Source organism: Anser anser, assembly GCF_964211835.1.
Source record: "Anser anser genome assembly, chromosome: 6".
NCBI lineage: Eukaryota > Metazoa > Chordata > Aves > Anseriformes > Anatidae > Anser > Anser anser.
Window position 1 is genome coordinate 28136540 of NC_139726.1, and position 23447 is coordinate 28159986.

The 23447-nt window shown below is 41.2% G+C and overlaps 1 protein-coding gene across 1 annotated transcript in view; it reads right to left on the reverse strand.

The window, feature by feature from the left end:
• Positions 1 to 18373, reverse strand: part of BMPR2 (bone morphogenetic protein receptor type 2) — a 113857-nt gene extending 95484 nt beyond the window's left edge. Inside the window, exon 1 of the mRNA XM_083842234.1 lies at positions 17441 to 18373. Coding sequence (XP_083698360.1) covers positions 17441 to 17516 — 76 coding nt within the window. The 5' untranslated portion in view covers positions 17517 to 18373. The remainder of the gene's footprint in view (positions 1 to 17440) is intronic.
• Between the last annotated feature and the right edge of the window lie 5074 nt (positions 18374 to 23447).

Here is a 23447-nt window from a genome sequence, read left to right on the forward strand (position 1 = left end):
AATTAAGGATGGCATTGAGGGACAGTTGGATTGACATTATTTATATTTACTTAATTTTAATTTAAATTGAGAGGGGAGAGAATAATTGTATTTATTATAACCAAGCCTGGAACTCTGCCTGTAATTAAGGTTTCCGACACATCTTAGAGGAACTCTATTTTCAGTTGCTTAAGACATTTGCCAAATCATCAGTGTGGTCAAAGATTGTACATATCAGGTGTTTTTCTCCTATTTTACTTAGCAGTCCACAGCAGATTCTGTTAAAATGATTCTGGCATGTCTGAGAGCAACACTAGAAAAAATAGCTTGTGAAGTCCATATTAAAATACTTTGCAAGTATTTTGTTGACAAATTCTAAAACTGGAAGAGCTGGAGCAGAATTTAAGATGTGGCAGATGGGCTGCCTCATACCAAGGGTGTGGCTTCTGGTTGGTTTGCGGCTAGCTCTTTTTTTCTTTTGGGGAAGTGGAAGGGGAATAGAGGGAGGATTGCTCATTTTCTTGACAAAGTACCAAAATTATAGGCCTCTGAAAAACTTCAGAAGAGGTTGTGAGTTTGGAAACTCAATTTTTCACAGACCAGCAGCGCTGGACATGCTCTACAGCCTCTTTGGATTGTTCATATGCTGCTTCCATAGGCAGGTAAAAATATGCTCAGCTGCATCATGAACAAGCTGAGATGAACTCATCTTCAGGTCCTCCTCCCACAGCCAAGCACCCACTCTGGTAAAACTGGAATAAAAAACAAGACTCTTCTGTGCTCCTTGCTCTTGTGCCAGGGAAGCACACAAAATAGAAAGAAACCAAAATACTAGGAATACTAATGTGTGGAAAACAGAGAGAAGACTGAATACAGTCCAGCGGAGAAAGCAGCAATGGTGCCATTGCTCAGAGTAGCAGACCAAAGTAAGGGATGCAAGTGAAAGAGACAAAAGGCACAGATGTTGGAAATGTTTATAATCTCCAATAAAGATCAACTCTGCTTTGTAGAAGCTTTTTTGCTCACCCTCTAGGTGACCAATAACCTGGCATTTATTCTGTGATTCTGGTCATAATGTTATGCTTAGGAAAAAAAATATTACTGTAAGAAACAATAAGAAATAAACAGCTAGTTTCGAAACATACAGCAAGACTTTTTTTTTTTCCTCTTTCCTGGTATGGAGTGGAGTTAAGTCTCAAAATTTTAAGAACCTCATTCAATGTTCCTATAATTCACCTGAAGGCACTGATAAGATTTCAATGTGATCTAAGGAGAATCAGCATTACGAAGAAGGTGCAACACTTCAAGGGAAAAAGCTTGAGCGAACATATATAGCCTTTAATGTTTCCAGCAGTGCACATTTATGGAACCAAACAATCTCCCAACAAAACCAGGAGCATTTTCTGAATAAGAACTAAAATAGCTTCTTGTCCCATATGATAAAATCATTTGGACAAAGCCAGGAATACAAGAATTACCCAGTGGTTACAGCAGTTGCCCAAAAGTACTGAACTCAAGTCAGCATTCCACTGGAGACAACCAAAGGTGATTTGAGGCAGGACACTTTCTTTTGTGCCTCAATTCCTCATCAGCAAAATTAGTAACTAATACAGCTCTATCTCACTGGGATACAGTCACTGCATGTAACTCAGAATAATATGGACTAAGAAATCTATTATTCTTCAGCATTCACAGGGATAGCACTAGCAGGGAGTATCTGTTTTAAAAAAGACAAAAGTTTACAGACATTTCATTAAAAGATGGTGTCCATCCCTGGCAGAACTTAATCTGTTAAATGAAAAAGGGCAATATCTGAGTAAACCCATATAATCTAGTTTTATCGATTCTCAGATGACAGCAGGTTAACAGTATATTTATCGACAGTCACCAGAAGAAAACTTATCATTACCGGATTGTCTCATTATTTCATGTTTTATCTATTAAGGAGAGGCAATATTGTGCATTATCATCTATCCCAGTGTGGCAAATCAGAGCATTCTGAAATGAAGAAATACCTATTGCATGCCAATACTTTGCCAAAAGCGGGACGAGCTTGCCATTCACTGCTGGTTAACTGCTACCCTGAATTAAGACACAGCTTGCCTCCTCGGTTTGCCTTTGGCAATGGACAGCCACAAAGCAGAACTGCAATGCCAATATGCAGGGAAGAGCAGACAGAAAATAAAGTGGAAAAAAAGAAGCAGTAGTAGTAGAAACCTTGGCAAGTTCTCAAGTTCACAATCGTTCTTCATTAATACTTTTCACTAAGTAATACTTACAACACCAATACTTAGGAGCAAGCTCTGAAACATATATATGGCAGCACACTGGACTCCCACATGTTAATCAGTTGGCTACTTCAGATGTGAAAAATCAATAGCTCAAAAGTGTTCTTAGGGTTTTGTATGCTTGTTTAAATGTCCTTTGCACTCGGGAGTTTCTTAAAGTCTACACTGAAGGCAGGTGTCAGTGTAATTGCACGTATGAGACACCAAAACATTCTAGCAATATAGCTGGATAATGCTAAGGCTCAAGTTACCTCCTCACTCTCCTACACAGGCAGGACAGGCACTTGGAGGACATTTGCAAGAGGAGAGAAGAAAAGGGAAAAATCACAAAGCAAATACACAAAAATGAAAAAAGGAAGTAAGAATAATCAATTTTCAACAATGTATTCATGTCCCTACACTCGATTGTCTTTACTTGCAGTTTAAAACGGGATACTCACTATCAAAAGGAAAGCAAATAAATGGACACATAGGGAACTTTTTTTAGTTTACTGTTACTTTGAAAAAGTTCAATGAAAGCATGTCAGAGTACAGAAACTTGATTTGCTAATTCAGAAATAGATGCAGCTTGAAATTAGAAATTCATTTTCATCTAAAATAAGTACCACATGCGTGCAAATACACACTACGTTTTTGCTGAATCATTAAAATATCTTTACAGAGTTGGGCAATTGCACACCCTATGAAGAAGACTACTTAGTCATTTGTTCGGTTGTTTTAGCTGTTTGCTAAACTTCACAGGAGCAGCTCAATCAGACAGAGAACATGAGTGGATTATACAAAACAACATATTTAGATTCTGTGGACTGCTTGGGGGTAAGTAGATGAAATTGAGAAGTTGGGAGCGATTACAAAAACTTCAATTTACGCAGAATTCAACAAGCAGTGAGATAAAATACTAACAGGTTTCAAATGAAAACATTTTGTGCTTTTGAATTACTTGTATAGAATTGAAATTCTGTTCTTCTAAACTTCTGAAACCAAAATTTCATTGAAAATTTGGCATCTCTAGTAGTTGTTTTTTTTGTTTTTTCTTACAATAAAATTACCACATTTCATTCCTCTCTAAAACTTTAGTTTTAATAAGTATAATTTTTCGCAACCAGCTTTAAATTATTAGATGTATCGAAATACCAATAATCAGTCTGGGATCATAATGAAAGAAACCCAAACTGGTGATGTGGATGACAGTGGACAAGTACCCAGCAAACCAAATATACATTCCTATTCACTGGTGGCATGCTAATCACCAGCTAAATACTTCATCTCACTATCCTTCCATATTTTATCCACATAGTTAGCAAGTGCTCTGAAGTAGTACTTGCTTTCTTCATTACAGTCACAGTTTGGTCACAATGCTTTTTCAAATTAAAAAACAAAATCTCTACTGTAATAATCAGTGGTGTGGCACAGCACGAGTTCTCAGAACACAACCGGTATCTCAGAACAGAAAATCCTGAGAATGAGACTTGTCTCCAACTTCCAAGAAACAACAACATTTATGGCAAGTTAGACAATTGCTTACAGGGGAAAAGTAGCTATTTTTAACTATTTAGCTTAGTGGCTGCCCTTGAGGGAGGCTCCCATTTCCTTTCTTCATCTTCTGTAGCAACTGTAGCTACTATTTCCTTTTCCCTCAGCTGCTTTCACAAAGTATCTGTGCTCGCAGCTTGCAACAACGCACCATCTTCAACACTGGCAGGTTCAAAGTAAAAGCTGAACACTGCTCGTAAACTGACTTCTGCCCTGAAGGGCCGCAGACAACTTTACCTTTGAATGCATCTATTTCTGTTCCACACAGAAATAGCAATCCTGAATTAGGTAAGGCCCTGAACATGAACCAGCAGGCCAGTCACAGGATACAGATTTAAGGTGATGGTGCTCCCACTAGTAAGTGCAAAGGAGATGCAGCTCTCACACAAACACTTCTGGGTTTTATGCCGCTTAAGCACTGTTACTTGGTATGATCTCTTACACTTGAGACAATTTAACTTAACTAGAAGAATCTGCAGGGACAGGCAGCATTGTATGATTTGTCAGCTCTTGATGATCAAAAGCAAACATTTGGTTGATCATGAAAGAGAAATTTAAGAGCTTTTCTCTAGGAGTATCATTGCTAGAGACCTAGTTAATTCTGACTCTAGATTAACTCTATTTATTTTAAAGCTATGAGATTTTATTACTATAAGGAGTGAAAAATTTTTTTTAGCTCAACAGAACTGGATAAATGCTATTGTATGGCAGGAATAGGAGAAGAGAGGGAATCTCTTAGGAATTCTATCTTTGTTCTTAAATGGAGACATTTGAGACGAAGAGGGTCTTTGTATTCACATTTGTATACATTTGGTGAATAAAAACCGGAAGGATAGGAAGGGCAGAGCAAGCAAAGGCTGTAACAGTTCTAAGTTAGCTTCCAAAGCTTGATGTCATCAGTCTTGCACAATACATATATGAACACAAAGATAAGAATTCAAAATAAGTCTAGAACTACGAGAAAAGGTATGCAGAGCCATTTCAAGTCTGCTACCTCACTAATGACTAGGTATAATCTCCAAAACAGCACGATGACATGCTTTTTGAACTATTACAAACACAGACACACAATGCAGTAGTTAACAATACTGATAACCATTTTGTTTTTCTTCCAAATAAAGCAGAAAAAAATTATATTATCAGCTTGCTTTTCAAGTATCTTTGAATCCTCTGATTAATTGCACTACAGGAGAAATTGTTAGGAATCAGTGGCACAGAACCTGTATATTCCCTAAGGACTGGAATAGCTCTTCACAAAATTTTATCCTAACTGCCCACCATCACACAGATCATAACCAAAGCTTCATATGATTCTTCCAAAAGCTTTATTTAAATATGTATCTGAAAGCACTTCCTTAATTACTTAGGCACAATCGTGTCTAATAGATATGTAGTAGATGAGCCACCTCTCGTGGATATATTGAGCCAAGTTTATGTAGGCAATGACTAGGCAATGACCTACACTGCCTCTTGTCTACCTTCTAGTCAGTAGATCGCCCCACCGCATTGCCCCCAGATACATTCACAGAGGATCTGTCATCTGCCAGTCAAGATTCCCATAGTCTATGTTCTGCAAGACAATAAAAGAAGAAAGAGAAAAACATCCCACTTTTAGGGAGCATACCAGAAGAGTCACGGAAGCTAAGCATTCCTTTAGGGAAGAATAAACTTCAGTCTTTTCCACTTCCTTTATGCCTCTGTTGATCTGAGCACTTATCAAAGATCTCTTTTTAGTAACATGATGCAACTCATTTCTTTTCATTAAAGCAAAGAAATGAATAAAACATCAATGTTCAAGTTTCAAAAAAATATATATATACACACATATAAATAACTGAAATAAGGGCAATACATGAAAGCAAAGAAACGAGGGTACCAAGAAAGAAGCACACAAGAAGAACCACCTCCAAAGGGGAGGAGATAGCATCCACGGGGAAGAGACAAGCAGGAAGGTCTGCAACTATTAGAGTCTATTTCTTTGCTTGAAATTACTCCCTTTTCCACCAAATGAGGCAGAGATCCTGCAGGGGAAAATGTTTCATAAAAACTATCACAATTATGCACAAAGCAGCTGAATTAAGGTTGGACAGATAGGTCTAATAATAATTTTTTTTAAATGATTGAATTCATGTTTGTTTTTAAAGCACTGCTTTTAGGTAATTAAGGTTCTGCTACTGAAAACAAACCATAGAATGAGGCTTGTCCTCTGCTAAATGCAGTGTTTACCACATCCCTTTTTTAAGGTTTAAGGGTTGCACTTGCACCTTAATCTGCAGAAGGATCATCATCTCCATCTCTGCTCAAGCAGAACAATTCAAAAGGGAGAAGGAGCAACGTCCACAAAACCAGATAAGATAAAACATGAAATTACAGTAGAAATTTGCAGTACATCAAATTTTCTGCAGCACCTTTGCATGCGCATACTTGCAACATCTTACTGCAGGTTAAGAGCATGCACGCAGGCAATCAAAGCAAAGCAGTTGGCAAACTATTTTCTTTCCATCTTAACAGATCCCATTCCTTTACATCTCTTTGTTCACAAATACTTAACGTTTATCCCCAGGCTGTCAAGGTGTATTTCAGTGCTTGTGCCTCCTATGCTATCAGAGCATCTGCTGCTCACTATCCTCACATCACCAAGGAAACTGAACAACACCTTTCCACACTGTCCTCAGTAACTCCACCCTTTTCCCCTGCCAGCATTAGTTCCCAACTAATTTTTTGTCTACATAGGAGTCAGGCTAACAAATCCAGCAGAACTAATTAAACTGGGCTAAGCTCTGTGATGCATCACACTCTACCTGTCGGTTTTGATATGCCTTAGAAGTAGACATATCCCCTTTAAGAGAGAGAGAACAAGAAGAAAAAAACATTTCCTTGGACATCTTGTTAAAGAAGTCAAACCTCACTCTACTACTCTTCAATTACAGGAGGGAGACGAGTCTCTAATACTGTTTCCTAATACTTTTTGCTATAAAATCGTACTGTGAACTTCCTCTCACCTCAGCTAAATATCAGCCTCTCTCTTCAATAAAGTATAATCAACTCTACAGTACTTCATAAAACCAGTTCTTAAAAAAAAAAAAAAGCCCCCAACTCTGTGAAATGGCAAGAAATCAATCTGCAATTCAAGTAGCATCTTTTCAAGTTGACCTCTAACTACAGGAAGAATATCGCTGGTGATCACACTGAACTTTTGCCTTTCCATGTGCCCACCAGAGCACATTCTTTAGATGCAAGGTCACTTTTAGGAGGTTATTATTTTTCCTTGTTTGGTACAGGACGAATGATGTTCTCATGCCTGTCTAGACTGAAACTCAATGGAATGCAGTTACCTCTCTTTACACCTCATATTCCCACACCTCAACAAAAGTGAAGCAAGCCCCAGTGTTATCAATTAAGCACTGAAACTAACTGCTTTATGTAATTACCCCAAAGGAATTTACTATCAGATTCCATTGCATACATCATCCTCATTGCTTATTTATGTATTTCTGCTCAAAGTGATAACCAAAAGTGACATTGCTAAATTATTTTAAACTACTTAGTTGAAATTACATGTTGAAAGCACATCAGTAACAGAATAAGCACGTGATGTAGTTACCTTTGTAATTACACTAAAAAGAATAACAAAACTGGGGGTGGGGAAGAGTGAGAAAATTTAGGAAATATGAAAACTCAAGTATCTTGTCCTGTAATAACACTGGTAAGCATCCAGTCAGGACTCACATCTAGTTTTATCTGGAGAAGCAAGGATATTGCAATAGCTTATTTTTCACTGTTTCCCAATAGTCTCACTAAAATACCAGGTCTCCAAAATTTGTTTCAAGTTCAAAGGACTAACTGCAAATTTGTATAAATGAATAAGCTATTCAGAACATTGGAATACTGAAAAAGCTGGTGGGATTACATCAGCACCTTCAGCATTTGAGAACATTAAATAATTGTATTGAATTGCATTGTACCAAGGTGATTTTGGTTTTAAGCTTATAGCACGAACACAAAAATATGTCAACAACAATAAAAAAAAATCTTGAGTGGTTCTTAACGGGCACCAGTAGAGCACAGAAAAACCAGCTTATTTAAATTTCCAAGTTCAGAACTTTCACACAGATTTTCATTTTCCCCTCAGTAATGAGATCCAGCAGACAAATTGGCTGATACAGTAAGAAGCTCAATATTTAGTATTATCTTGACTAATTTCAATTAGAAGCCCTGTCCTAAAGGACATTTTTTGTTTGGTTTTCATTTTACATCACACACGTGAATATATTGCAGGAAGCCTGGAGAATTTAATTCAATATCCTTTTTATTGCATTCCCTCTGATTTCCTCATTGAAGTGTCTTCTGCTCAGTACATTTGCCCATTCCACATATTATGGCACCTATTATTCAATATCTTAACACCTCACTTCTTTTTTTTTTTTCTGCACAAAGGAAAGGGAGAAAATATTCATGCATTCTCAAAGTGAAATCATGAAGTTGAGTTATTATTACTGTATCATTACTCTTCCTTATTTTGCACCCCTTCCACATTTTAATTAATTTATAACATTGTGTCATATTTGGATTGCATATTCTTGTGTCCAAAGGCCATGTCTTCAACTTTAAATAACATTCTATAGTCAGCATCCAGATTAGTAAAATAATAATTAGGATTTTACTTGCTTAGCACAAAAACATTCTGCTCCACTACTTCTTAAAACAGGGGAAGCTAAATTTACTGAGAGCTTCATTAGCAGTACTGCTCTGTCAGGAAACAATAAAAGGAAAAAAAGTCTCTCTATTTGTCACATAATATTTTTAAGTTTGTACAGAAAATTGCAGGGAAAACATTTACTATGAGATTTTAAATGATTAGCTAAAACAATGTTAAACAACTGTGGCTAAATAATCTTGTTTAGCTGCAACAGCATTAACTGTTACAAACTTAAATTTAAAATTTAGTTAGGCCAGATTCATCTTACTATAACTAAAAGAGAAATTACTTAACAGGTCCTGGTAAAATCTGGATGTAGTTGAGTGTAAAGTTTACCAGTCACATAAAATAAGCTGTTGATAAGGACTTTTTGGAAATTATTAACACCAAGCAAACAGCTAATCTGTGAATATTAAAATACTAATTTTTAACAATGAAGTAGACTGGTATGCTTGAATTTTGATAACAAACTGAGTACTTAAGAAATATATATATACACACATACATAAACACACAAATATCTAAATATAGTAAGTCATCTTTGGTGCATATATGCAACACACACTAGAATCGGGGATTTTCATGTGTCCTATATAAAAAGAGAGATTTACAGAGAGATCCAAATATGGCTGCAGCGGGGATTAGAAATAGTTCACCCTAATTTAAAGGGAATTAAACTGCTTTCTCATTTTCTTCACTCCTTGAGATTCACAGACTCCCTCATCCCAGCCTGCGAAGCACGGGGCGCTTGAACAAGTTCTTCCACTTCTTAGCTGACTCCTGCTGAAATCCCAGCAGCAGTCCTTGCTGGGTAGGCGCCTGCGCACTGCGCTGCAGCAGGGTTTGTCCCCTTTCAGCTGGCAGACCTAAGCATGTCTGCCTATTTCAATCATGGCAGCTGCTCCAGCTACCGATCCCTGGCCTGGGTGATTACAGCTAGAAATAAAGAAAAAACTTTAAACATGCAAACATAAGAAACCCACACTGTGATGGCATCTAGACAAGCTTCATTACAGGATTCCTTTTATCCCTCTCTGATTGCAACTAGAATTATTTTCATACAGAAAGATCGCTTCTGGTCTAAGTGCCTGCTTTGCATACATATGGATGTGCCACGGTGTAACTAAAGAGGTAGGTGCTACAATTTTCTTGCTACAATCTTAGCTTTCTTTAGCTCACAATATTAGCTGTACATACCTTTCATGTCTCAGCTAAATATAATGAAAATTTATATTTATGAACCAGTAATCAAAGAAAGCTAATCTTTTAATAAGAGGATCCCTTGTCTGCAAATAAATACAGAAAAATTACTTCTGGGATTTAGGTTTAAATAAATGACTGGCAAGGCTCACAGCATAAAGTATATATCCACAATGTATACTATGTCTGTACGAATATTTTCACAACGTAGAAGGTACAAGGACACATAATCCCCCAAATTGGATGCCTAAAATAATAAAAGAAAATTTGACTCATAAAAAGAAGATTTTATAAGTATCTATAACAACTCCATCATCCAGAACTGACAAGCTCAATTGCAAGAGTCTTTCTAAGCACAAATGAACGTGTCCTACCAAAACAACATTTTTACTTTTTTCTATAGAAGCTCTAAATTAACTTAATTTCTTTCTCTCTGAGGGATACCACCAGAAGAAGGACTAGATTTCGAGTAGGTTCAGCAACAACTTGACTACAACACAATCACCAACACAAAAAAAGGCAAAAAATGTTTAGTTCATTTTATATCAGGGATGACTGAACATACTCTGTAAGATCAGAGTTATTTTATACAATCATTAATATATAAAATAGCTTGAAAAATAACATGACCAATTTTTTTTCCTGACATATGTTTTGTCACGTCTAACAAATTTCACAACAGCAAAGGAGTGAGGATTAGCTTAAATTCTTGGAAAATCTAATTAGGGTTCTCTAATATGGGTGCCCCAGCTGTTTTGTTCCAAGTATCCAGAGCCACACTTCTTTGATTGCAAATACAGAATGTTTTATTTTTAACAGAAATCAAGCCAAACAGAGCAAGTCTGATAAGGAAAGAGCAGCAGAGCATGTTTGGTCAGTCATTCTGGTAACTGAACTACATTAGAGCTGCTCACACCAGGTGAACCTGACCTTTGTGACTTATGCGGAGGGAAGTTTACCTCATGCCAAGAATGAGCAGCTTTGGAGATTACACTGTCAGTGCCCAATACTTTGTTATCAATTAAGTGCTGCATTCTCTAATATAAATATGTAATAGAGATCATTAATTTACACATGACCTATGATTACACTTCCAGTCATCTCATTCAAAAGAAGAAAAAATACCCATATTTTCTTACAACCATCCTGCTTGCAACTTCAGATAGAAAAAGTACACGTAGTAAAACAACAAGAATAAATGTAGCACCAGCTTTTGGCTAGATGTAATAGTAATAGCTGCTGCACACTGCTGCTAGCACTACCTAGCCCACTTGCCTTGAACAGTCAGTGCTACTATGCAAAGACTCAAGGTGCTGCTGGCTTTGTCACTGTCTGCCACTTACTCCAACGCTGAATGTCACAATAAATGCCTCTCAACTACACCTGCTTACCACAAATAATAAAACTATTTTTCACGCACTTCACAGGTTTGAGCAAGTATAATACATAAAAACATTCAAAGGAGCCACAGAAAAAGCATAAGTTACAGTAACATTGAAAAGAGAGCAAAACAATAAATATAATGTGTGGGATGTCTGAAATAAAGCTAAGTGTATACAACAGGTAGTCTATTAAATCTAGTTTTGAAAGGGTGAAAAGCAATGCATACAATAAACTGCAAGTTATGCATACACACAATGAAGTCATATATGGATGATAATCATTCAGTAAGGTGATTTGGGCTTTGTTTTGGAAGTTTAGTTAAAATGCCGAGTACATAGTGTCAAAAACACACGTTGTTCCCCTAGCTGTAGATTAACGAAGCCTCATTTCTTATAAACATGCCCTTTCTCCCACATTTGTTACCCAACGCCCACCCCTCCCCTAACAAGAATCGCCAAACTTCCCTCAGACCTCCTATGGCACCCCAAGTGAAGGGAAGACCAGACGCACTGCGCTCAGTCCAGAGCCCCGTACACACCAACAGCCTTGCAGCATCCCTGTGCTGACCGGGAGCCAGTTTGAAGCAAGCAGGCTTATGAGGGCTGCATTCTGCCCGACCTTCCCCTTGGGAAAGCTCTACCTTGGAATTCTCTCCTCCATCCAACCCCTAATTTTCATGATAGCAGTAGCAAATTAAGCTCTTGAGACTTTCCTCATCTTTCACATATGGTTGAAATTGGCCAGCGGCTTCAGGAGTTACTGATGGAGACGGAAGGGATCGCAGATGGCAATGACATGAAAAGGAGTCTTCTGCATCTGTAGTCCTTGTTTTTCCCCTCCCTCTCTCACACAGAAATAAGAGACAGAAGAGAAAATACTAAGTACTGAGAGATGCAGAACACAGACACCTCTACAGTTCAAAACACAATGTGTGATTTGATACAAAACCAAGGTCGCAATCAACAAAACAGATAGCCATCCCACTTGGAATAAAATGCCATCACCTCCCAAACACCTTGTGATTTCCGAACTTACGAGACCGAGGGAAGGGGAGGAGGGTAAAGACATCATCTAAATGACTAGGTCTCCCATTCATTCTCACAACAGAGAACAGAAGTCTTTAAAACTGCTACCTACAACTATGCGTTCTTCCTCTCCCCCCGGCACAAAAACTTCTTTCCCCCCACACAACTGCAGGCATGCATTCTCCAAACAAGTCTGACAAATACAAGACATCTCCTCTAATACACCTTGGTTCTCATCGCGCTGTAAAATAAATTCAGTCCTTCATCCTCTCAAATCTCTCCAGCCCTTTCAGCCTTTCTTCCTTCCGTTCACTCACTGAGACTGACCTCTCCGATCGGATCCCACTACACTGCTCAGCCCAGCTCCCATCTCTGCAACTACAGATCCCTCAAGTCAGGCTGACACCATCAGAAATCAGAATTTCAGAAATTCTAGGATCAGCCTATGTTTTCAAAAGCAGCTTTTAAAAATACTTCCTCCAAAAAGATTGCAAAAATTTCATTTTAAAATAATGACAGCCAACTCAAGCTTCCCACGGCAAACGACTGTAGCAAACTCTGAGACCCTACGCTTTGGCACATGAACAACTTCTCTAGACCCTGTTGCTCCCCAGGAATTGTCTGTATGCGTACAGCATGCTTTATGATCAGGTGGGTCACCACATACTTGTTGAGGTATATATTAAACAATCTTGCATCAGAACGGGGGTGGGAAGAGAACTACCACTGTTGCGTTACAAAACGCATGATCATTAAGCACTGTAACAGGACAGCTACCTAGACAGGCTGTGAAACAAATCCCTCTTCTGGAGATTTTAGAGAGGTTAGACAAAGTTGTTACCCATACTTATGCATCCAGACTACGAAGGAAAGAGATTAGGAGTCACTTCCAGCCTTACACTTCTGTAGATTCATATTTCAGAGAAAAAATATATATATATATTTAGTGCTTAAAGTGATCTTCTGTTTTGGAGAGCAGTTCTTCTGCGTTATTTTTAAAAATCAAATTGAAGCAGTTAATAGTTTCACTAAGTCTACAAGCTTAATAAAATTAACACTTAAAACCACATGCAAGCTACACACACATTCCTGTCCTACCCATTGCACAGCATCATCACGCCCATTTGATTCAGGACATAAATATTTTGTTCTGAATGGAACTTTGCACCCTGCTTACACGCAGCTCCGCTAGGAAAGTTACAGTCTGCTCAGAAAATGACAGCACAGCACATGTTCATGGCGTGGCCAGACTTTGAGCCCCAACACAATACATTTCCTGTGACTGTAAACCATGCACTCTGCTTTTGGGAATGAAACATTTGCAAAGAACCTAATAAATTACCCCTCTCTTCCCTGTGGTGAGAAACAAGAAGGAGGGTAACATCTGCCAAGGAAACAATGACACTGACTATACAGACTGCTGGCAAATACTTAATGAGATATAAAAAGGCAGGTGGGACAACAATGCAAAAGTCAACTCTCTATATACATATATATATATATTTTTTTAAGAGAAGCTTGTAATATGTGTCAGAGAGGTCATCAAAACAACCACTTCATCATGAGAATGATTCTTATAGGAAATACTCTTAAGCTTCCATCTTTGTCCACAATGAAATAAGGTTTGCCTTCCTTCAGCAGAGAACAGACAATTTAGCCAACCTTTTACACATGGTTCCTTTGAGGGTAAAATCATTCATACTGAAGTGAAGTGCCTGTGTAAGGGCTCAGAGCTTCCCATCTGGGCTCCTCAGCCACCTGGTTAGCGTAGCTTCCACTTCCTCGTGCACTATGCCTACGCCACACAACGCGGTTCAGAAATACCCAGGTTTGCTTGAGAACTGGAGGCAGCTTAGCTGAAATATCACAGAGCTTCACATAGACAACCTAATGGAAAAGAGGCTCTTCTCAGCAAGGCGAAGGGGTCCGTGCACAACTCTTACTCTCTACTGGAGAGCTAATGAAGCCCTGTTCTGCCCCAAAGGCTGCACTTGTACGTGGTTTTCCATCAAGCACACCAGTTGTCTCCCTCAAGTAAATAGTCCATCTCCCGCTGCTAGGCTAATACTTCTGAAAAAGCTCCCACAAGTTAAACTGAAAAATTGATATGATTTTAGATTACAATTGAATGAGCCACTAACAAAGGGTATAGCTCTAGTCAAGAAGTTGACACTGGGGATACAGATAGGTTTAAGAAAACTGATTAATAAGATAAGTCAGTTACTAATTCTAAACACTGATAAAATAACTGATTTGAATGGCCAAAAGGAGTCCATCCTTATGTCACGCAATTCATATTTCAAACAAATTAGACCAAGACACTACAGTAATTTTAACTGCAAGACAGAACAGGATAAAGAAGCTTCAGTTCACTCGTTTTAATTAATAATTAAAATGATCATTAAAAAAAAAATTAAATCTCTATCCAATTCTATGCACACTGGAAATCCTGCAGCCCTGTGGAACCACACAGGTACAGACTTAAGGAAGAGACCCACAGAGATAAAAGGACATTCTGCTCGCTTTAATTTTCATTTTATATTTTCCACGAGTAATTTACACATTAGACAAAGGAATGCTGTCTACTGTGGATATAAAGAAAGAAGGAAAAGTGGTTTGGTATTGCGTATCACAGAAGGCAAGCAAATGAAACAAGGAAAGATTAATATCTAGTCCATATGAACACCCAAATGAAATTCTTTAGCAATATTGTGGAACAGCTCAAAGGTTCACCAGCCACCTCTTCAGGCACAACTCTCACAATTAACGCATTCAAATCCTCCAAAATATAGGGGAGTATAAATATGGCTCATAGTTCTAAACGAAAGATTTAGAGATATTTCAAGTTATTTGAGAAATGAAGAACAAAGCGGTCCAAATTGTTTTTTCAATATAACTTTTGTAAATCACTCAATCATTTACCTTAGACTAGTATGGGTAAAGTGTTCTCACTGTAGCAATTCTCTTTATAAGGATTAATATACAACTTAAATACAGAGCTACTGGATATCTGTCAAAATTTGGATTTTATAAAGAAAGCCAGTAATACTCTTCTCCTAAAAATCAGAAGAAAAAAAAAAAGGAAAAGCCCCACTTGAATCTAGAGCCAGTTCTGTATTATATCCTCATTTATCAAGGTGAAGGAAGGACTACCTTAATTCTTCATTCGTATTCTAGATTAAAAGCGAAACTGTCATCTACAGCCCCACTTCAAGATTTTCCATCTTCTTTATACATCTCCACATCTCTTCCTTCCCGACCATCCTAAGCTCAGGTCTTTACTGAGCTCTCCCCAAGGAGATCTAGAGATTCTTCTCAAGGCCAAAATCTACAAACCTGTTATGAAAATACTTTCCCTCTGATGTCACAATATTGCATCTATAAACACTCAGTTCCACGTAGTGCAGAGACACAAGATCCATCACTGATCAGAAGGAACAATTAATAAGGGTTTTCAAAGCTAGAAAGCCAGCATTTTCTACGCTGATGTGAGCATACAGTTCATACTTTGGGGGGAGGGGAAGAGAAGTAGTAGTGTTGGCTCTTTCATGAACATAAAAGGGCAGAATTACACATTAGTGTAGCCTCCCCATGTATAGACTTCTTTTTTCTGAAATGGAGTGTAAACTTAAAATCAACAATTAGTTACTTTAACTAAAGCTGAAATCATTCATGTAATTACTCTTACAGAGGATTACAACCAAGGTTTTTTGTAGTGTGGATTGTTAAAATTTCACAATTAAGAAATAAATCACAATGGGATAATAGGCTACTATGCACAAAATAGCCAAGCTAGCATTGTTAAAACCCTTTTAACAAGGAAAAAACAGAACTGAAATACAGGAATGCTGCTGCCAGGTCAGGATTGAGGTGAACTGGCAGAACTGTGCGAACAGGCTCGTACCACACCTGCCCAGCCCTTGGCCTGGTTCAAATCTGTCCTCGCTCCTTCAGTTCCCCTTCTCCCTCGGCAAGGCAAAGAAAGTACCAACTCGCTCAAGGTTTTGTGATGGGGGGGAAAAAAAGCCTACTTTTTTATTATTATTATTGTTATCATTGTATTTGAAAGAACAGTTAGATACCAGGCACTCTCAATTCATGCATGTTTTAATATCAAGACTTCTGACCTTCAGAAGTCCCTTCTTCCAGGAAGAAAGAGAAAAAATACTCCCAAGAAACTACCACAGACAGACACTGCAGAGATCAGTCTAAAATTATAATAGTCAAAGGTCAGGATGATATAGGCAATATCAATTATGTCATGTTAATATCCTCCCGAAAGAGACCTCTTAAAAAGCAGAAGCAAGAAAATCTGGGGCTATCCAGTCAGAGCAATGAAGAAACTGCCTACACGCTGTATTTTTCTTACAAGGATGCGTTTATGAACTATACACATCTGACTACTAAAATAATGCTAGAAAGACCCAACATTGCAGACTGGGTCCTGATTAGTAAAAAGACACCAAAGTCACAGGAGTCTTCCAGAATTGCTGGAAAATGTATACAGTGAGAAGCGTTGGCATTAGTGCCTAACGACGCTGGGTAACACTCAGAAAGCTCCAACATGCTCATCTGTCACCATGACAGAAAGCCAAAGGATGCCAGACCAACGCACGTCTCTCTTCCAATACCAGGACCAAACATTTCATGTGTCTAACATCAAGCTTCCAAGCAAAATTACAAGTATATATTATAAAATATGAATAAGGATGGTCTCACAGTATACACTTCTAACTTTTTAAATAAAAGAGTACTGTGAGACCTTTCAGTGCTCCTCATCAGCATTTTATGTTACTCCTCTACACTCATGAGGGAAAATGCCTCATTTTTGCTTCAGATCTCTCCCCCAAGAAAAAAAATATACCTTACAATAAGTCTATCATAAAACTGTAGCACGTTTAAGGCCCCCTAAAAGCCTTGATGCTGATAAAATTAAAAATGGCTGTGCTCAAAAATCCCACAGCAAAACAGACACAGCTCTGCTAACGATTAAAATATATATTAAAAACGCCTGCGTTACCTTACAAAGGGCAAGGCATGCAAAACAAAAAGACTATTTGTGTTTCCAAAACTGAAATAAGCGAGTAGACGAGAGAAGCAGATCGAGACAAAACGTGCATCCTGGATGCAAGTCGAGTTCATTTACGCAATAAAGCAGATTTTGTATTCCGAGACGCCCTAACAGATCGGGCTTTCAAAACTTTATCACGCTTCGCAGCTGAAATACATGCCCAGCACTTTTTAAGAAGACCCAGATGTGTGCAAATGCCGGCGGACCCCACCCCCTCGGCCGTGCCAAAATGGCCAGTTCCGTGCAGCCACTGGCTACTTACCAGCCGCAGTGCTGAGCAGCAGGGTGGCACTGGAGAGCAGGAGCACCAGCAAGAGGTGCTGCAGTGAGGCAGTCATACCTGGGGGAGCCGAGGATCGAGGCAGAAAGAGGAGAAAAAAAAAATACGGACGAGAGGAATTTCCTCCTTTTTTCCAGCGGCCTTACTGAGCTCTCTCGGTTCACAATCCAGTCCGGGAGGGCAAATAGCAGGTGAGGGGAGCCGTCTCCGCTCTTACTCCATTACAGCAGCCTGCCCTCATGTCTCGGCGGCCGGAGGAGCGGGGGGAAAGGCGGCTGCCGCCGGCCGCATCGCCCTCCTCCCGGGACAGGCGCCGTGCTCGTCGTGCCGGGAAGGCGGCTTATTTCCCACGCAGCTTCACGATGTCGAAGAAGCAGCCGGGTTGGGAAGGAAACATATCCAGGCGGGAGGCAGCGGCTGTCAGTCCCGGCCGGCTCTAGGGGCTCAGGGAAGGGGCGCAGCCCGGCCCCGTCCCCACGGCCGCCTCACACGGCCGGGGTCGCGGGGAGCCGCTGGGCCGCTCGACGGCGGGGCGAGACCCGCTGCGCTGTGTGGGCGACGGCTGCGGCCGCCCCTCGGCCCATCTGCCTCCGCCGCGCAGCCCCGGCCCGCCGCCCCCCGGCGCAGCGGCGACGCCCCCCCCCCGGCCACCCCGACGAGGTGGGGCCCGGAGCGCCGGGAGGCACGGCGCGGCGCGGCACGGCGAGGCCCTTCCCCGCGCCGGGGGAACGCGCTCCTGCCTCGCCTCTCCTCTCCTCGCTCCGGGAGCCTCCTCGGCGGCGGGCAGCCCCCGGCCCGGTCTCCTCCCGCAGCTCTGCCCGCCGGGCGGGGAACGCCTCAGCCCCGCGGGGCTCGCCGGTGAGGGGCGGCTGGGCTGGGCTCCGCTCCGCCTCCTTCCCGTGCCCGCCGAGCAGCCGCCGCCGCTCCGCCGCCCCCCGCTCGCCGCGGCTCGCGCCCCCTCCCGCCCGCCGGCACCAACGGCCGCCCTCCCTCGCGCCAGACACAAAGGGGACTCGCTCCGACCGCCGCCCCGCCCCGCCTGGCAGAGCCGCCCCGCGCCCCGCCCGCCCCGCACCAGAGAGGCGGGCCTCCGGGGAGGCGAACAGGGGCCCCGCCGCGCGCGCAGGGCGCCGCCATGTTGTGGGGGGTGCAGCGCGCCCCGCCGCACGAAGCCGGGCAGGGGGCGGCGGCAAATGGCGGCGCTGAGGGAGCGGCCCCGGCCCCCAGCGCCGGGCGGCGGGGAAACCTCTCCGGGCAGCCGGCCCCGGCAGGGTCCCGTCCTCCCGTCCGGCCCCGCCGCTTCTGCCCTTTAACCCCTCAAATCCTGCCGCGCTCGCACGGCTTCAAACACCTGCCTCGCCCAGGCCAACCCGTTCCGTGCTTCGTGCGTTAAGGAGGGTTTATGGTCTCAAAACAAAGATAAAGTCAGCCGGCCGGGCTGTTGGTGTGCTTTAACCTTTGCTGCGTTACACAGGACTGGAGATAATTAAGGCCGGCAGCTGATGGGAGAGCTGCAGCTGGAATGCGGTGTGTGATGTTCCGGCCGAGCAAGGCTCCTTCAAACGAGTTTTACTGGGTATAGAGTAGAAAAGGTTCCTAAAAACATCCTCCATGCAGAGGGTGCCTTCCTATCCAGGCTCTGCCTATGGGCAGATTATGGGAAATGCTTCCCTCTGCCTAAATTCCTACACCAATTTCAAGAATGGGGGAACAAAAAATACAAATTCAAAAACCCAATTCCACGCCTCAAAATATTAAAATACCTCTACATAAAATGGTGTAGCTGCAAATCAGATAGGCTTTTAATGACAATAAAAAGCCTTTGAGTAACTTCATTCCTCTTCACAAGTCCTAACAGGTGAAATAGATTTGATCTGATTCTTGCATCATCAAGAGAATTATTAAATTTTAAGTGGATTTTTATCACTGTGATGCTTAGGCTAGAGACATGGTTTGACACTCCTAGGGTCAAGCTGAGTTTGTGTGGCTGATAACTATAAGAATATTTTAAAAGTTTGTTGCAATATACAGTATACACATCCAACCTGGATATTGGTGAGAGATAATAAAATATAGAATGCCAGATTGTAATTCTTATTGCCACTTTCCAGAATTACAACCACATGTAAACCACAATATCCTTCCTGTTATTTGTGGAATGTGAACTGTCAAGAAATAACCTTTAGAAGAAAAAAAAAACAACTACCAACACCAAACAATAGTTTTACCTCCAAGAAGGGGAAAAAAAGGCAGCACTGAGTATTTTTTGTGGGCCCAAAATCCACTGTTCTTTTTTGGCTTAGCAAAGACACCAAACTATGCAACATACTTTTACCCAGCGCTACCTGCCAATAAAGTAAGTGAGATCTACTGTGTTCACAGAAAACAACCACCTAACTGTGTGGGTTGCACAGCACTTTCACTGTTTAGATGGTAGAAAAAAAACGCTGTAATTGTTTATGACGTATATCAAAACCTGCTCAGCCTGAAGTAAATGGCTGAAGTCCTGCTTGTTTTAACGGTCCTAGTTTGGGCTCATTAATTAACATTTGGAGCTCTCCTCCACAAGGAATCATATAAACGGATTTTCTGCTTTAAAACACTTTCATTCTCACAACAAAATGGATTAGATTTTTATTGTGTTTTGTTTTCCTAGAAAGAAGAAACAAGACTCATGCTATTTTATACAACTATTTCCTCCCTTGTTTCACAAAAACCCAGACTGTGATCCAGAAGGCACCCTTGTGAAGGCCACAGGGGCCTGCAAAAGAACGCCCCTGAGGCTGTGGAGCTGTTTTACCAGAGCTTGTATCAGGGCCTTAGACTAATCTCCTGGCTGCACATTCCCAGCAGTTTACAAAACTTTTTTCCTCCTTCCCTCCTGTTTTGAATTTTGCAGAAGCCCTTCTCCTGCGTGGCCTGCTCCCTTCCAGCCTGATGTGGCTACGGTGGATGCAAAGGGTCCCTGGCCACACACGCGGGTCACGCTGCAGAGCTGGAGCTGCAAAGCAGCTACACCCAGTTCTCTGGAGCTGGCGGGCAGAGGCCAGGAGGGGCTGGCCCCCACTGCAGCACACAGATGTAGGAAGCAATCAGTGCTGTCTAAGCACAGAAGCAGCTTCCTTTTCCCACGGTGGTGAGAGGAAACCAGAGATCTGAACCGTCACTCGCAGACTCGCTCATTGTTACGGGCTTGGACAAGGGCATATTTATAATTCTTGCTGTGACATTGTTTTATCTGTTTAACTGTGAGTTGGAACTTCACTAGCCTAATATTCAGCAATGTCAAATAAGACCAGTGGGAAAATACTCAAGATAACAAAGACTTGCAGAGTCTGTTGTATTGGTCCAGAAAAGGGCAGGCGAGAGATGAGAGAAAACCTGAAAAATTTACCAAGATTTCAGAGGATGGTATTCTGCCCGAAACACTGTACCAGGAAGAACTTAACCTGACAAAACAACAGTTTTGAACTTAACTAAGAAGAGACTGATTAAAAAAAATAGAGAATGAGAGAAAAAAGATCTTATGAAATAGATGTTCTTTTACAACTGTTTGGTGCTCTAGCAGCCAGGCAGGGACAAGGATGCGTGTGGAAGCATTCCTGGGGCAGGATGCATGGAGAATGGCAACAGAAGAGCCAGGGTACAGCGGCTGCAAGCTCCCTTAGGTATCACCCTAACGTGCACTAAGGCCACACAGCAGGGCACGGCCATCTTGCCCTAGGGCGAGGGAGTTTTGAATGACACAGGCCCTTTCAGGGCACCGGGACTGCCCTTTACGCTATGTCTGTACTAGAGCGAGACACTGAAGTGAGCAGTAAGGCTGATACACATCTCGGGTGTTTCCTGCTGTTGGCCATACTGATGCACATGCAAACACAATGATGTCGCTTGCAAATTCAAGACTGTATGTAAATGAAATAGAACATGTCATTGTTAGCAGCATTTCATTTGAACAATGCATGGGTGTGTGTTTTTTTTTTTTAATTATCAGGCACACAAAGAATTGTTTTCAGACTTCCAAGAGAATATTCCAATCATTGGAAAATAATATGAACAAGGCATGAAGAAAACAAAAATGAACTATCAAACAATAGCTTTAGACCCATTTATTTTTAGAAAATGTGATTTTTTAGGCACTTTAAAAGGATTTCTCAGGATGGTTTCACTGTTATCCAAGAGTTTTTCAGCGCTGACGCCACACAACTGTTATCATTGTTAGGACTCAGGGGACTGTTCTTTTTGACAAGGCCTTTCATGAAGTCAACAGATCAGTTTAAAATAAGCCATAAATTATACTTGGCTGCCTATCAGCTTGGCCAGAGCGTTCTCTCAGTGCTGTCATAAGTGTTGGGGAAAGAGGATAACTACATGGCCCGATGTTTAGTTTTCAGGGCATATTCTGTTCCCGAATTAAAAACAAAGCATCCCCGTAGCATTGACTCTGATGCATAAACATATGCTAAAACAGTAATCAAGATGTTCACAGACTTTCCTACAAATAAGTACACCCATTCTGAATCCTAAGTATTACCCAAATAAATAATGGATTTGAAACAAGTCTCCACCATGAATGCCTCCCATTCATTGCTACATGAGGGAACTGTCAGCAGGATCATCTCCAAGATCTCACCTCCTGTACCAGGAGGTCGAGAGAGAGGTGGTTTCCGATAGCTAGGATCCAAGCCTTATATAGCTCTCTGGATTATTATTAACATCCTGAACTGCAGCCAGAATGAACTGAAAAGACAATACTGTCTACTCACAGTCTGCTGAGTTAGCAGCTAAAGCTTCAGCCAATGCAGACAAACAAGTAATCACATGCAGACGCTGTTACCATTGGAAGCATTCAGTTACTTATTTTACATAGATTTTCCCATCAGGGTTAAATCTGGGGTGTCACACAGAGTCATTAATATGCCCCCGCATGGGTCCCCTAGGAGTTAAAGGTCAGAACAGCGAGAGTGGCTGTGGAAAGATTGTAATTATAGGAAAGTGGGCACATGATATGCAGAACGAGAAACGGCGAGTCCTCGGGGGATTTTAGAAGCACTCTGGCTCCCGAAGTACCTTTCTTCAGCACTGACATGTTTCCTTTGCGTGCCTTCCCTCAGCCTACCATCATCACTCACACCTCGCCTGAACTGACTGCTGGTTTCTGCTCCTTTTCCAGGGCTCAGCTTCATCTTGGGAAAATAGATTCCAGAAAAGAGGGTCACACGAACACCAAGCCGTGGCAAAAGCAGGCAAGTGGCATCATAGCCCAAGTCTCTCAGACTCAAATGGAGAAAAGACTGACTGAAACCCTGGGCAAGTCCTTTGTGGTGAAAAGTCAATTGCTTTCTGTTCTTTCTGATCAGCAGGAAAAGCACTATCCACAGCAATCGACAACCAGTCTGGTCTGTCCTGCCAAGATCTCAGACTGATAAAGCCTCCTTGGCACCATGCAACAGAGGCTGCTCTCACTCTCACGATACTACTTTAAGGAAACGGTAAATTGAATTTCCTGCCTCAGAGGGAATTTGTTTCCCCTTTAGCCCAGTTAAATAATCTGTGCCAGACATTACTTTCGGCCTTTAGACTCACAAAAGCCTGTCTGAAGGCTACTATGGCTTCATTCTTCTTTGTCTCCCAATCACAGAAAATAGCGTCGACTGTCCAGCATTTGAAAACAACAAATATTTGCAAGTATGAGTTATTGTTTTCAGCCCTGGATATTTCTAACTCTACCCTGTTCTTATGCAATCTACTGCAAGACAAACCATATTCTACAATGAACTCACCATAGTCTTTGACATCATCCTATATCAAAAGACAAATTTTGTGGCAGCTTTGCTTACCTTTCAACAGGAGACTTTTAATTAATTTAACAAAAAAAATTGCACTGCTTTGGGGCAGTCCCTGGAAAGATTTATTTTGATACTGAACTTCTTTTCTTGTATACTGGCCCCACATTTCCTGTTTTGGGGATAGTAAATGGTCTCCTATT